Source organism: Palaemon carinicauda, chromosome 14, assembly GCF_036898095.1.
Source record: "Palaemon carinicauda isolate YSFRI2023 chromosome 14, ASM3689809v2, whole genome shotgun sequence".
Classification (NCBI taxonomy): domain Eukaryota; kingdom Metazoa; phylum Arthropoda; class Malacostraca; order Decapoda; family Palaemonidae; genus Palaemon; species Palaemon carinicauda.
In genome coordinates this window covers 28,234,921-28,249,243 of record NC_090738.1, presented here as the reverse complement: position 1 = coordinate 28,249,243, position 14,323 = coordinate 28,234,921, and the positions used below count along the sequence as shown (strand labels likewise).

General features: G+C 35.6%; 1 protein-coding gene across 1 annotated transcript; it reads left to right on the top strand.

The window, feature by feature from the left end:
• Positions 1-12,855: 12,855 nt before the first annotated feature.
• Positions 12,856-13,323, top strand: LOC137652711 (uncharacterized). Its single transcript, XM_068386114.1, has one exon. The coding sequence runs from the start codon at positions 12,856-12,858 to the stop codon at positions 13,321-13,323; it is 468 nt and encodes a 155-aa protein (XP_068242215.1).
• Positions 13,324-14,323: the final 1,000 nt, after the last annotated feature.

Sequence of the window (14,323 nt, the reverse complement as noted above, 5' to 3'; positions counted from 1 at the left end):
GACGAAGGACTTCCAAGGATGGGGTCTCTTTTGCTGTAGTTTGTTGAGGAGCTGTTTTATTTTTTCGCATACTTTTATTTTTCATTTTTTATTCTAGGTAAATTTAGTCAATGTGAATTTTTGGTTATTTCCCATCCAGTTTATCTTTTATTTTAAAGGTGACAATAATGAAATCAGGTGGAATTTTAAATCACATGATCTCTCTCTCTCTCTCTCTCTCTCTCTCTCTCCTCTCTCTCTCTCTCTCTCTCTCCTCTCTCTCAAAAAAAAAAAAAAAAGCAACGCTAATGAAATCAGGTGGAATTTTAAATCAAGTTTCTCTCTCTCTCTCTCTTCTCTCTCTCTCTCTCTCTCTCTCTCTCTCTCTCTCTCTCTCTCTCTCTCTCTCTCTCTCTCTGTATTCATACAATCAAACCTATTACTTCATTACCTAGTTAAAGATGTCTCCATATAGCCCTCAAGAATATATTAATTACGGTCATCTAACGTTTGCAATTTTACAGAAGAAATTATAGATGAGACAATGGTGAAATATCTCTTCATTTATAATTTTAATTTCTAAAGTATTTCAATCAATGATTTTGACGAAAATTCTCCAAAATATCAGTTGGACCATATTTTTATTGTGTATTTTGGTAGTCATTTTGGAAGATATAGGATTATGTTTTAATCTGATATTATTATTATTATTATTATTATTATTATTATTATTATTATTATTAATAGTTGTAGAAGTAGTAGTTGCATTATTATTATTATTATTATTATTATTATTATTATTATTATTATTATTATTATTATTATTATTATTATTATAATAGTCACTACTACTGTGGTAGTAAAAGTAAAATACCATTAACTTTATCATCATTATTGCCATTGTCATTTTGTCAAAATATAATGGAAACTAATCTGAAATGCTATTAAAATCGATATTACATTTATTTATGACTGTCACCAAAAGAAAAAAATAGATAAAAACATATTCTTATATTTTTATCACTATAGCTATAATTTCCTCTCTCTCTCTATATATATATATATATATATATATATATATATATATATATATATATATATATATTGCTACCACTGCAAATTAATTACCCCCATAAGTCCTTAAAAGAGACAATCATCATGAGCCATCAGATGAGGGCGGAGTACCAGGAGCACCTGAATGATTGATGGGTCTGACGAAGGCGAATTCATGATACCGGTGGCGGATATGAATAGAATCTATTATTATTTGCTTTTTGTCAAATTATTTGTTTAGTTTTACTTATTTTACAGTTAATCTGATTTTTTTGAAATTCGTCATATTTCATGTTCTAGTTGGGCTTACTGTCATTATTATTATTATTATTATTATTATTATTATTATTATTAACGATGATGGCGATGATGATGTACAGGATTATTATTTTCAATTGCCATTATAAAACCTAAATTGCCTAATTATATATATATATATGTATATATATATATATATATACATATGTGTGTGTATAAGTGTGTATACATATATATTCATATCTATGTACATAAAGATGCATAAATATATATACATGCACACAGGTGGATTGAAATAAGATAAGTTACACATTGACTATAGATCTATGCATATGTATTTATTAATGTATATATAATATATATGTATATATATACTTTATATATATGTATATGTATATCTATATATCTATATATATATATATATATATAGAGAGAGAGAGAGAGAGAGAGAGAGAGAGAGAGAGAGAGAGAGAGAGAGAGAGAGAGAGAGAGATTCGTAGACTATATATATATATATATATATATATATATATATATATATATATATATATATATATAAACATATGTGTTTTTGTTACGTATACATATGATAAATAAGGGCGGAATGATCTTCGTTTAAACTTATAAAGAGAAATAATAGAATGTCACCTGAAGTAATGAACGCATTTAAGCAAATGTAATTACTATTTCCGGGAAACGTAAGAAGTCACCTCATTATCGAATCACGAATTTCTCTCACCCGTATGTTATATCTTTATGTTTGTATTAAAGAGTCTCTCTCTCTCTCTCTCTCTCTCTCTCTCTCTCTCTATCTCTCTCTCATACCGTGCAATTATTAGAACTCGTTATATAATTCTATTATTTATTGAATATATAGGTTTCCTTACATCCAAATAAACTCTCTCTCTCTCTCTCTCTCTCTCTCTCTCTCTCTCTCTCTCTCTCTCTCTCTCTCTCTCTCTCTCTCTCTCTGTTGCTGCGTGTGTTCGAAAGAGATATAACATCACGTTCAATCTCACGGTACTGATTGTCTTCGAAGATCAATGAATATGAATTGAATTGAGCTGACTCAAGTTGCCACGTGACAGTATGCGTAAGAGACACCACTCGGTGGGTGTAAGTTAGTTCATAACAGTTCTTACTATTGCACTGTAATTGCTCATTAGCTACTTTCCTCTTGGTAAGGGTAGAAGAGATATTCTAGTTATGGTAGGCAGCTCTTCTAGGAGATGGACACTCCAAAATCAAACCATTGTTCTCTAGTCTTGGGTAATGCCATAGCCTCTGTACAATGGTTTTCCACTGCCTTGGGTTAGAGTTCTCTTGCTTGATGGTACACTCTGGCACACTATTCTATCTAACTTCTATTCCTCTTGTTTTATTAAATTTTTTTAGAGTTTATATGAGAAATACTTATTTCAATGTTGTTGTTCTGGAAATATTTACTTTTTCCTTGTTTCCTTTCCTCACTGGGCTATTTTTCTGTTGAAGCCCAGGCATTCTGCTTTTCCAACTAGGGTTGTAGCTTAGCAATAATAATAATAATAATAATAATAATAATAATAATAATAATAATAGCAGCTCTTGTCTCCCCAGAAGTAGAATTGTCGATAACAGAGTCAAAAATAGATTATCCAAGTCATATAGTTTTTATAAATCATCATGGAATTCCGGTTTACCGAGCTTTTTAAAGAATTGTTCCAATTAGGGAGATAACTAGTGGTTTTCTGTGAATATTTATGAATATATTTTTACAGTCACAATATATATATATATATATATATATATATATATATATATATATATATACATACATATATATATATATATATATATATATATATATATATATATATATATACATACATATATATATATATATATATATATATATATATATATATATATATATATGTATATATATATATATATATATATATATATATATATACATGTATATATATATATTCTTTTTTTGGGGGTGGGAGGGTATTATACTTTCTTTTTAATTCCTGGTCTTTAACACTTATCCCTTCTTGTGAAAACTGATAATTGACTAGCATTAAATCCATCTGTGATATTTTTGCAACTTGCATTATCAATTTTTTTTTACATTTTCATTGTTATTAAGTAAACAAAGATTCTTCAAAATCAAAAGTTAAAAATGGGTAAGATTCTTCTAAGTCAAAAAATAATATGCAAGTAAAGGGACTCATTATGTTAGTGTTAGATATTTAAATACTGCTACACAAAAAGATGAAGCCAAAAATAGAATGGTATGTAAGAACATTTTCAATTTATTTTCCTTTTCCCTCCACCTAGCCATGATTTCGCTATCCTCTAAGAACAAAGGAGTGCGTGTCATTATAATTCATTAGGTGGAGTATTACAAAGTTGTTTGTATTTATACTTGATTTTTATTATTTAAGCGCATACTGATAAAAGCCGCAGCTGACCTCACTCACTTTGTTGGACAATCTTGGAAAATACTTGATTCATAATTGTATTCTCAAGCTCACGTAAAACTAATTAAGGTAAATAAAAAACTGTTGTGAAGTGAATTCATTTTTCATTCTATTTAGAGTATATAATTTCTTTAGAACCGACGCTGTTGGGAGGGTGCTTTAATACTGACAAGATAAAATGTGAATAATGGTGGTGAGTGTTGGAAAAGTCCCTTATTTAACCCTGACCCGAAAAAGAAAGATGAAAATGGAAAACAAAATTAGACCTGAGAGCCGCTTTGAAAGTTGCCTGTTCACGGCTCTAGTCGTACAAGCTTGTTAATACCGAGAGACCGCGAGTACCTGTCAAGGCTGACAATTTCGTACGTCTGCTGCTGTTACTGCTACAGGTAGCAGCAGCAGCAACAGCTGAAGGAGGAGGATGACGACTACGGGGAGATTGCACACCTCGGTACATTTATCACTCGTCACTTGTCCATCACTCAGATAATGCGGACAGCTGTAGCAACAGGTGTTATCTAATGAGGCCCTCGGAAAGAATAAGTAACTGGGAGAAGGGAGTCGGCGAGAGCGAGTGAACCTAACAGGAGATGTCCGATGCAGCTGGGAGAGATAGGAGAAGTCCTTATCGGGTGAAGGACGTTAATGTCTCGGCCAGTAAAATAATTGTTAGCTCCGACACCGCGCATTGAATGATAAGTGGATGTTAGATCCATTCTGAGCATTAAATGTTAGATAAATGTGGATGTATCATGCGTGTCAGATGTTTTTAACGAATGTTTGGGTTCCGTGGTGGAAACTAAAATTTAAATCTAAGTTCTCCTGTTAAGTGTCAAGTACGCTGTTAAAAATACCGTAATTTTAATCGGAAGTTCTCCGTAAAAATCTACTGTTCTCAGCCATATTTCAGTAAAATACAGGTGACCGTAATTTTATCATACTTTGTTCTTATATTTTACGGGTTGGTGACCGTAATATTACTTCTTTACGTCAATGTAACCGTTCTTATAAACGGTAAAAATCCTGGAATAAATGTTGCCTGGCATTTACCGTTTTTTTATACAAATTTTTAACAGTGTGCATGTTAGATCCCGTGCTGAACATTTAATATATTTACACCTTATATCTAATTAATGGTTTGACGAATGTTAAATTTCACACTTCAGATTGCATGATGATAGAAGGTTCGGATATGCATATCATTTTTAGTATTATTCATATTATTTATATATCTTTATCTAATGTCATATAAATAGCTGGGTACTGCATAAAAGAAATTTTGATATATGCTAGGATTAGTAACCATTATTCAATTTCCAATAGATTTTACGAATGTTGAAGTTAGAGATTCTAAAAACACTTGAATTAAAATTTGGAAGGTATTGAGGTGAATTCTCTCTCTCTCTCTCTCTCTCTCTCTCTCTCTCTCTCTCTCTCTCTCTCTCTCTCTCTCTCTCTCCTCTCTCTCTCTCTCTGTTCACAATTCTTTTGTTTTATAATTTCAAAAGACTACCTTAAAACGTATAAAGCAGACAAATAAGAAAGAAAAAAAACACATAAAATGAAGAGGGAAGCACTTGTATATTTAGAAAAAAATAGTAATAATAATCCACTGTCAAAAGACATAAAAAGATATAGGCAAACAAAAGAACATGAAATTGTCATAATAAATTCAAAATAAAAGTAAAAACAAAACATAGGCAATCCATAGTACCGTGTGAATAGGCACATTCCATGCTGACCCTACGCTGAGGTGATAGAAGGAATAGATGACTCTCCACAGAACAGCGCGAAGGGCGGCTGTTAAGACTCGAATAACCCTGCGAATGGGAGAAGTCTCTCTGCGAACGGCAGGAGATTTCGGTGACGACCCCACCAGATCTCAAGATCTCCGGAAACAGGGGGTTGATCACCCATAACCCTGATCTGCATATGGTGGCTGCCATGTAAAACGGCCCTCTCTGTTGAGAGGTTGTTCCAGTCCACAGTTGTGGTTCGCGTTTATACGAGTGGGGTTATTTTCCCTGTTGTTTTTATTATTATTATTATTATTATTATTATTATTATTATTATTATTAATTGCTAAGCTACAGCCTTAGTTAGGAAAGCACAATGCTATAAGCCCAGGGGCTCCAAGAGGGAAAATAGCCCAGTGAGGAAAGGAAACAAGGAAAAATTAAATGTTTAAAAAGAGTAATATTAAGAGTAACATTTACTTTCTTTTGGATCAAATTTCTTAAAACTATGTTTGCTGGTTCATCTTATTTATTTTTCAAGCCAAGCCAAGTCAAGTAAACCAACACTATTGTGTTTAGCGTTTTGAGTAATTTTCTTTGGTCTACATACTTCAATTGTTTAATGTATTGTCCAGTGATTCGAATCTTCTGATATTGTTTGCATGTGTTTATATAATTACATATTTGAATTAATGTAGTGTCGCTTTTTTATATTTTCTATTGTCGATTAATGCACATCAGATGGTCTTAGCTGTTGCTTGTCCCTATCAAAAGTTCACATCAATCTGTAGTTGGTCTAATCCTCTAGTTTGTATCCACAGAACCCTTTTGATTCTTAGATTCAAGGTTTACTGTTGAAGCATTGTCTTACCAAGTTCCTTTATAAGAGGATCTGTTCATACACAGGTGGAAATGCCATTTGGTAGGAGAATAAACAACAAACTGTACTTTGTATATAAAACAGGACCTTCTATAAATATATTCATTGTCTCTTGAAGTTGTATCCATAGACATTAAACCATTTAATTTCGTGTATTCATCGAGCAATTACAACAGAAATGTGATTAAGCATACGAAGGATAACTATCAAATATGATAACCTAAGACGTCGGGGAAATCATGATATGATGATAAATAAACACCCATAGAGATGGAAATAGTGTAGAAAATGGACGAAAAAGGAATTGAATAACTCATCTGTAGAGTCGTATAACAAAATGAAGGACAAAATGAGGTACCCGACACATGTTATATCGAGTGTGAATATCTATGGGGTTTTTCCTTTCATTGGCTGCCATAACTTTCTCTCGTCCTTTAAAGCCAACTTATGACCGAAGCTATTCATCACTAAACTGTCATTGTCATGAATGCTTTTCATCCTTTGTTTATCATTGTTACAACTCGTCTTGTCCTCTTTTTCCTCTTTTCGACATTTCAGTATAGGATATAAAGGAGGGAAAGAAAAGGGACAACGTCTTCTCTTGCAGTCGTGTCCCCCCCCCCCTTCTAACCAAACACCCCCCCCCCCCTTCTTAGATTATGGCCACCCGATGGTGGACAGCTTCCTCGCTCCGTCCATTGTAGCGAATCTTTCAAGTGGATAATGTAGGTTTTCCGGACTTCTGGCGTATTGTGGCCGAGCGACGATGTTGGTGAATTGTTCAGTCTCCGGGCAGAAGATGTTAGGAACCGACCGGAAGATAGAGCAGAGAGAGAGAGAGAGAGAGAGAGAGAGAGAGAGAGAGAATTGTAGTCCTCTTCATGTGTTACGTAGAATCTGATTTGTGTGGTTCACATAATGAACATCAAATAAGAGGTCAATTTATATATATATATATATATATATGTGTGTGTGTGTGTGTGTGTGTGTGTGTATTTGTGTGTGTACAGAGAGAGAGAGAGAGAGAGAGAGAGAGAGGTTGGCTGGGGCACCAACCACCCGTTGAGGTAATAGAGTGAGAGAGCTATTGGGTCCTTTGACTGGCCAGACAGTACTAAATTTGACCCATCTCTCTGGTTACGGCTCATGTTTCTACGGCTCATGTTTCCTATGCCTACACATATACCGTATAGTCTGGCCTATTCTTTCCATATTCTCCTTTGTCCGCATACACTTCACAACACTGAGATTTCCAACCAACTCTAAACTCAAAAGGTTAGCTACTGCACGATAATTGTTCAGTGGCTACTATCCTTTGGTAAGGTAGAAGAGACTCTTTAGCTATGGTAAGCAACTCTTCAAGGAGAAGGAAACTCCGAAATCAAACCATTGTTGTCTATTCATGGGTAGTGCCATAGCCTTTGTCCCGTGGTCTTCCACTGTCCTGGGATAGAGTTCTCTTGCTTGAGCGTACACGCGAGCACACTTTTCTATCTTATTTCTCTTCCTCTTGTTTTTATTTCTTTTTTTTATATTTTAGTGTAATGATGAAAGATGTCTTAATATTGTTACTGTTCTTAAAATATTTTATATTGTTCATTACTTCTGTAGTTTATTCAATTCTTTTCCTCACTGGGCTATTTTTCTCTATTGGAACCCTTGGGCTTGAAGCATCCTACTTTTCCAACTAGGGTTGCAGCCTATCAAGCAGTAGTAATAATCACTGTAAATATCAACCACAATGGCATTTAATACCGAATTCTACCTTTAGGAATGTAAATTCACTGGAAATTCATTTATGATAAATGCTTCTGGCAGGGCAAGGATTCGAACATATGCCTTTATCTGAAACAATGCCTGCAGGGACGAATTTACACTAATTAAAATCACGAGTGTTAGTGATACGTATTCATCATAAATAATCTCGTGTTGCAAACTCACTAATCAGCTATCATGTTGGAGACGAGTTGATTTCAAGTCTAACAACCGATTCCTGAATTCGACAGGTATATGTACAGTGAACTTGAAATGAACTTATATCTCTCTTGATAACTCTAGAATTTGTAATGAATATGCGTACTTAAGACAGACAATAAATGATTCCCCAGGACATAAGACCGAAATTAAGAGAGGGATAAGCATGGGATGGAGAGCTTTAGGTAAACAAAATGAGATAAAGTGAAATGCAATTTTCTCTGAAAAGAAAAGTATTCAATCAGCTTGTCTTACCAGTATTAACTTACGCATTAGAAACTTGGAGCCTTAGAACATGAGCTGGTTAGGACTCAAAAAGCTATGGAAAGAATAATAATGGGATTACCACTAAGATACAGAAAAAGAGCAACATGGATACGAGAGCAAACTAAAGTAGAGGATATTCTAACATGTAAGAAAAAGAAATGTACGTGGGTAGGACATATATTGAGAATGACAGATGATGGAGGGACAAAAATAATAATAGAATGGGTTCCTAGAAATTGCAAACGAAGCAGTGGAAGGAAGAGAAGACGATGGATTGACCTCCTAAGAAAATTTGTAGACATAGGCTGGTATAGGAAGACCATAAACAGACGGAAGTGGAAGGATATGTCTGAGTACTTTATTTTGCTGTGGACTTGCAGCCACTAACGATGATGGGGTCTTTTGACAGGCCAGATAGTACCACATTGGATCCTTCTCTCTGGCTATGGTTCATTTTCCCTTTGCCTATACACTCACACACCGATTAGTTTGGCCTATTCTTTACATATTCTCCTCTGTCCTCATACACCTGACAACACTGAGATTACCAAACAATTCTTCTTCACCCAAGGGGCTAACTACTGTACTGTAATTGTTCACTGGCTACTTTCCTCTTGGTAAGGGTGGAAAAGACTCTTTAGCTATGGTAAGCAGCTCTTCTAGGAGAAGGACACTCCAAAATCAAATCATTGTGCTCTAATCTTGGGTAGTGCCATAGCCTCTGTACCATGGTCTTCCACTGTCTTGGGTTAGAGTTCTCTTGCTTGAGGGTACACTCGGGCACACTTCCTCTTGTTTTGTTAAATATTTTATAGTTTATAATGTGATATTTATTTTAATATTGTTGCTCTTCTTAAAATATCTTATTTTTCCTTGTTAATTTTCCTCTCTGAACTATTTCCCCTGGTGGAGCCCCTGGGCTTATAGCATCCTGCCTTTCCAATTAGGGTTGTAACTTAGCAAGTAATAATAATAATAATAATAATAATAATAATAATACATATATATATATATATGTATACATACATATATATATATATATATATATATATATATATATACAATTCTTACAAAAATGTTCTCTTATGTCCACAGTATGTTGTAAATTTCCACTTATATATATATATATATATATATATATATATATATATATATATATATATATATATATATATATAATTCTTACCAAAATTTCCTTTTAGTGTGTTGTAAAATTTCCACTTTTTGAGATGATGCTGTCCGTGAACCAGTAACCTTTATTCTGTGGAATGTGTATCCCGAAATGTATAGTAAACACACCAAAATAATTGCTAAATATGTAGACAGTAAGGAGAGGACTTACAAAAGTTTCTATAGTCGCAGATAAACCCTTGTCTTTAACCGAAGAACAAACTTCACACCTAAGATCCCTATTGGTCGTAACCAGTCAGCAGCCCATCCTCCTCTTTCTCCTCCTCTTCCACCTCCTTCGCCCTCCCGAAAGAAAGAGAGTAAAGAGACGTAATAGAAAGATCTCCAGGCGAGCACTTATAAACGAACACTGATCACCGGCGTAACTTATTCCGCATAACATAGTGGCGGATGGTTTTGGTAGCGGTGAGAACGCGAGCTTACGAGGGCTAATGCGCCTTTCCATGGACATTATTGTCAGACGCTAAATGAGGTCGTTAGTGGGTCTTATTTGTTGCCGTGTATAAACCCCCTGAGAGAGAGAGAGAGAGAGAGAGAGAGAGAGAGAGAGAGAGAGAGGAGAGAGAGAGAGAGAGAGATATTGAATGGTCCGGCAGTAGTTTAGGCTGAAACAGACACTAATGTTTCTATATATTTGGCGAATAGCCCCCGGCAGCGTATTAAGTTAATGCTCAATGGATTTAGATAGAAGGGAAACATGCTATCCATTTCGTTAACAGCTTGGAATATTTTTCTTACACTTGTTATCGATGGCGGAGAGAATTTTTATCCCGTTGCCTTATTTTCTTTCCTTTGCCGTCTCTCTCTCTCTCTCTCTCTCTCTCTCTCTCTCTCTCTCTCTCTCTCTCTCTCTCTCGTGGTATTGATTTGGCAGCTTTATTCTTTTTTTTAGTTTTTGTTTATAGAGGTGGTTGATAATTCCCAGTTATTTTCCTTTACGTTTATTGTATAATTTTGAATGGTTATTCCTTAATTTAAATATATTTTCCATTAGTTACTGCCTGTAGGTCGTTTTCCATTTGGTGGTTTATTTAATTTTGTATTATCAATACATATAAAGCCCCTATAGATACATTAAAGTATTACGTATAGTTATTACACTCCCTTAATGACTAAAGAAAAACTTTGATTTAAAGGCATTTATTAAACTGAAGTAGCCATGCAAAAACAGTAAGACAGTATTATTATTATTATTATTATTATTATTATTATTATTATTATTATTATTATTATTATTATTATTATTATTATTATTAATAGCTAAGCTACAACCCCAGTTGGAAAAGCAAGTGAGGAAAGGAAATAAGAAAATAAATAAACAATATGAGAAGCAATGGATAATCAAAATAAAATGTTTTAAAAACTTAAAAACATTAAAACTGATATTTTATATATAAACTATAAAAGGACTTATGTAAGCCTGTTCAAAATGAAAACATCTGCTGCAGTTTGAACTTTTGAAGTTCTACTGATTCAACTACCCGATTAGGAAGATCATTCCACAACTTGGTCACAGCTGGAATAAAACTTCTAGAGTACTGTGTAGTATTGAGCCTCATGATGGAGAAGGCTTGACTATTAGAATTAACTGCATACCTAGTATTACGAATAGTGGAACCGTCTGGGAAGATCTGAATGTAAAGGATGGTCAGAATTATTGTAAAGTATAATGTTTAGCCTATAATTTTCTCTTATTTGTATACTTTACCGTTGGGATAAAATGGGGTAAAACAGAACCTCTTGTGTTTTGCTCCCATTTATGAAGTCGAATATTTTTGTGTATGCACCTGTTTAGGTTCTACGTTATAGATTGAATATGTGTTTGAATGCTTATGTAAAGAATCAGAGCTTGATTTGTCGAAGAATTAGGCCTGTATCACTACCACTTTCCACTAGATATCATGCCCTCCTACAACCTCAAAAACTAACCCAACACAAACTCACACACACTCTCTCTCTCTCTCTCTCTCTCTCTCTCGCTCTCTCTCTCTCTCTCTCTCTCTCTCTCTCTCTCTCTCTCTCTCTCTTAGGCCTGTATCACCACCACTGGCATTATAAGCACACTACTAATGATTTCCACTAGATATCATGCCATCCTACAACCTCAAAAACTAACCCAACGCAAACATTCTCTCTCTCTCTCTCTCTCTCTCTCTCTCTCTCTCTCTCTCTCTCTCTCTCTCTCTAAGCATTTGGCTTCCTCACAATCTTCCCCTAGCATCTAGGGATGCCAAGCGCTCACGACTAGTTTACGAGGTACCCGGCGAATCTTGTCGCAAGATTAATAACACCAATTAAGAGCAAAAATTGGTATCAGCCAGAAGGCGCGCGGAGGGTCCCGCGTCTTCTGGCACATAATTACCAATGGCGGAGCCTCGACGGGCCGTGACAATAGGACTTCATATGTACATGCTAGATTATGGGCTGCTTTCAGCTGGGCGAGAGGCCATACGTTCTCTAGCTCTTTCTTTTGTCACTTTAGCGGTGACCTGTGATTAGATTTTTTGGTGGGGGGGGAGTTTATTTTTACCTTAATTATTATTATTATTATTATTATTATTATTATTATTATTATTATTATTATTATTATTATTGCTGTTGTTGTTGTTGTTGTTGTTAATGATATATATCCAGTATGAATACTTAAAAAGATTGATTTTGAAATTTGGTATTTTTTATTATTATTATTATTAGTAGTAGTAGTAGTAGTAGTAGTAGTAGTAGTATTTATATATACCCCTTATAAATCCTAAAAAGATTTTGTACTTTAGTATTTTTTAAATCACTATCAATATTATCAATATCATTATTATCATGTTTATGAGACTACAATTATACGTTCTGTCTTCATTACTACATTTATCCTTATCATTATTCCATTGTTTCTTTTGTTTGGTAAAGAATTTTTGTGTTATCATCATTTATATCAATGACTTCTTGACAGTGTCCATTTAACAGTTAATACAGTACAAAGTTAATCGTCAATATCAATCATCATTTTTACTCTCATGAAATTACACGAAATTTCGAACACACTGACAAATATGTAGAGATGTCTCCTCCCCCTTACCTTTCAAACATCACCCCTCTCCCCTCCCCCTTCCCACCGCACCTCAACCCTCTCCCCTCCCCCTTCCCACCGCACCTCAACCCTCTCCCCTCCCCCTTCCCACCGCACCTCATCCCACTCCTACCCTCATCCACCTTCCTCACCCCTTCTCTTCTTGTCAACCCTCCCTCTCTCTTCCCCCCTAATAACCCCTCACCTTCAACCATCACCCCTCCCCCTCAACCTTCACCCCTCAACCTTCACCCTCCCACCTCAACCTTCACCCCTCACCCTCACCCTTCCCCCCTCACCCTCACCCTCCCCCCTCAACCTTCCCCCTCAACCTTCACCCCTCCCTCTCAACCCTCCCCCTTACCCTTTACCCCTCCACCTTCACCCCTCAACCCTCACCCCTCCCCCATAACCCTCACTACTCACCCCTCCCTCTCAGCCCTCACCCCTCCCCCATAACCATCACTACTCACCCCTCCCCCTCAACCCTCCCCCATAACTCTCACTACTCACCCCTCCTCCTCAACCTTCACCCTTCACCCCTCTCCCCTCCCCCCTCCCCACAACCCTCACTTTTTACTCCCCCCTCAACCCTCACCCCTCCCGGGTCACTCCTCATTCTCACTCTTTTGGAATCTCACACCAACGCAACTATTATGACATCGTATAACTTTTTTAATCTTCTAAGAAAAAAATAATAGAGAACTTTCAATCACCAAAGCACTCTTCCTTCTCCTTTCGAACCCCTCAAGTCCCCCTTCCCCTGCATATGCCAACCCCACATCAAGCTATAATCCCCTACCCCTCTCCAACCCCGTGTCGAACCACGATTCATCTTCTCGGGTGATTTATTAAGAAACATGAATTCATTTTGTTTTATGGTTATGAAGCGTAGCCGTAAATCGTCGAAAGAAACTGGAAAGAGGAAGAATTATGGGAAACAGAGAGATAACCTCTTTATTTTCCGCGGCTAAACGACAAAAGGAGACTGGAGAGAGAGAGAGAGAGAGAGAGAGAGAGAGAGAGAGAGAGAGAGAGAGAGAGAGAGAGAGAGTTTTATTGAAAGAAGGTATGACTAGAAAATGAGACATGAGTTTGCTTAAGGAAGCAAAATAGAAGAGAGAGAGAGAGAGAGAGAGAGAGAGAGAGAGAGAGAGAGAGAGAGAGAGAGAGAGTTTTGTCTTTTATTGAAAAAAGGTATGACGAGAAAATGAGACATGAATATGCTTAAGGAAGCAAAATAGAAAGAGAGAGAGAGAGAGAGAGAGAGAGAGAGAGAGAGAGAGAGAGAGAGAGAGAGAGAGAGAGAGAGAGTGTTTTGTCTTTTATTGAAAAAAGGTATGACGAGAAAATGAGACATGAATATGCTTAAGGAAGCAAAAGAGAGAGAGAGAGAGAGAGAGAGAGAGAGAGAGAGAGAGAGAGATGTTCTATGTGGAGATCACGATTGATTGATTTG

Bases quoted from the DNA above. Each gene is read 5' to 3' on its own strand.
- LOC137652711 (XM_068386114.1), top strand. From the start codon at position 12,856: ATGTCTCCTCCCCCTTACCTTTCAAACATCACCCCTCTCCCCTCCCCC.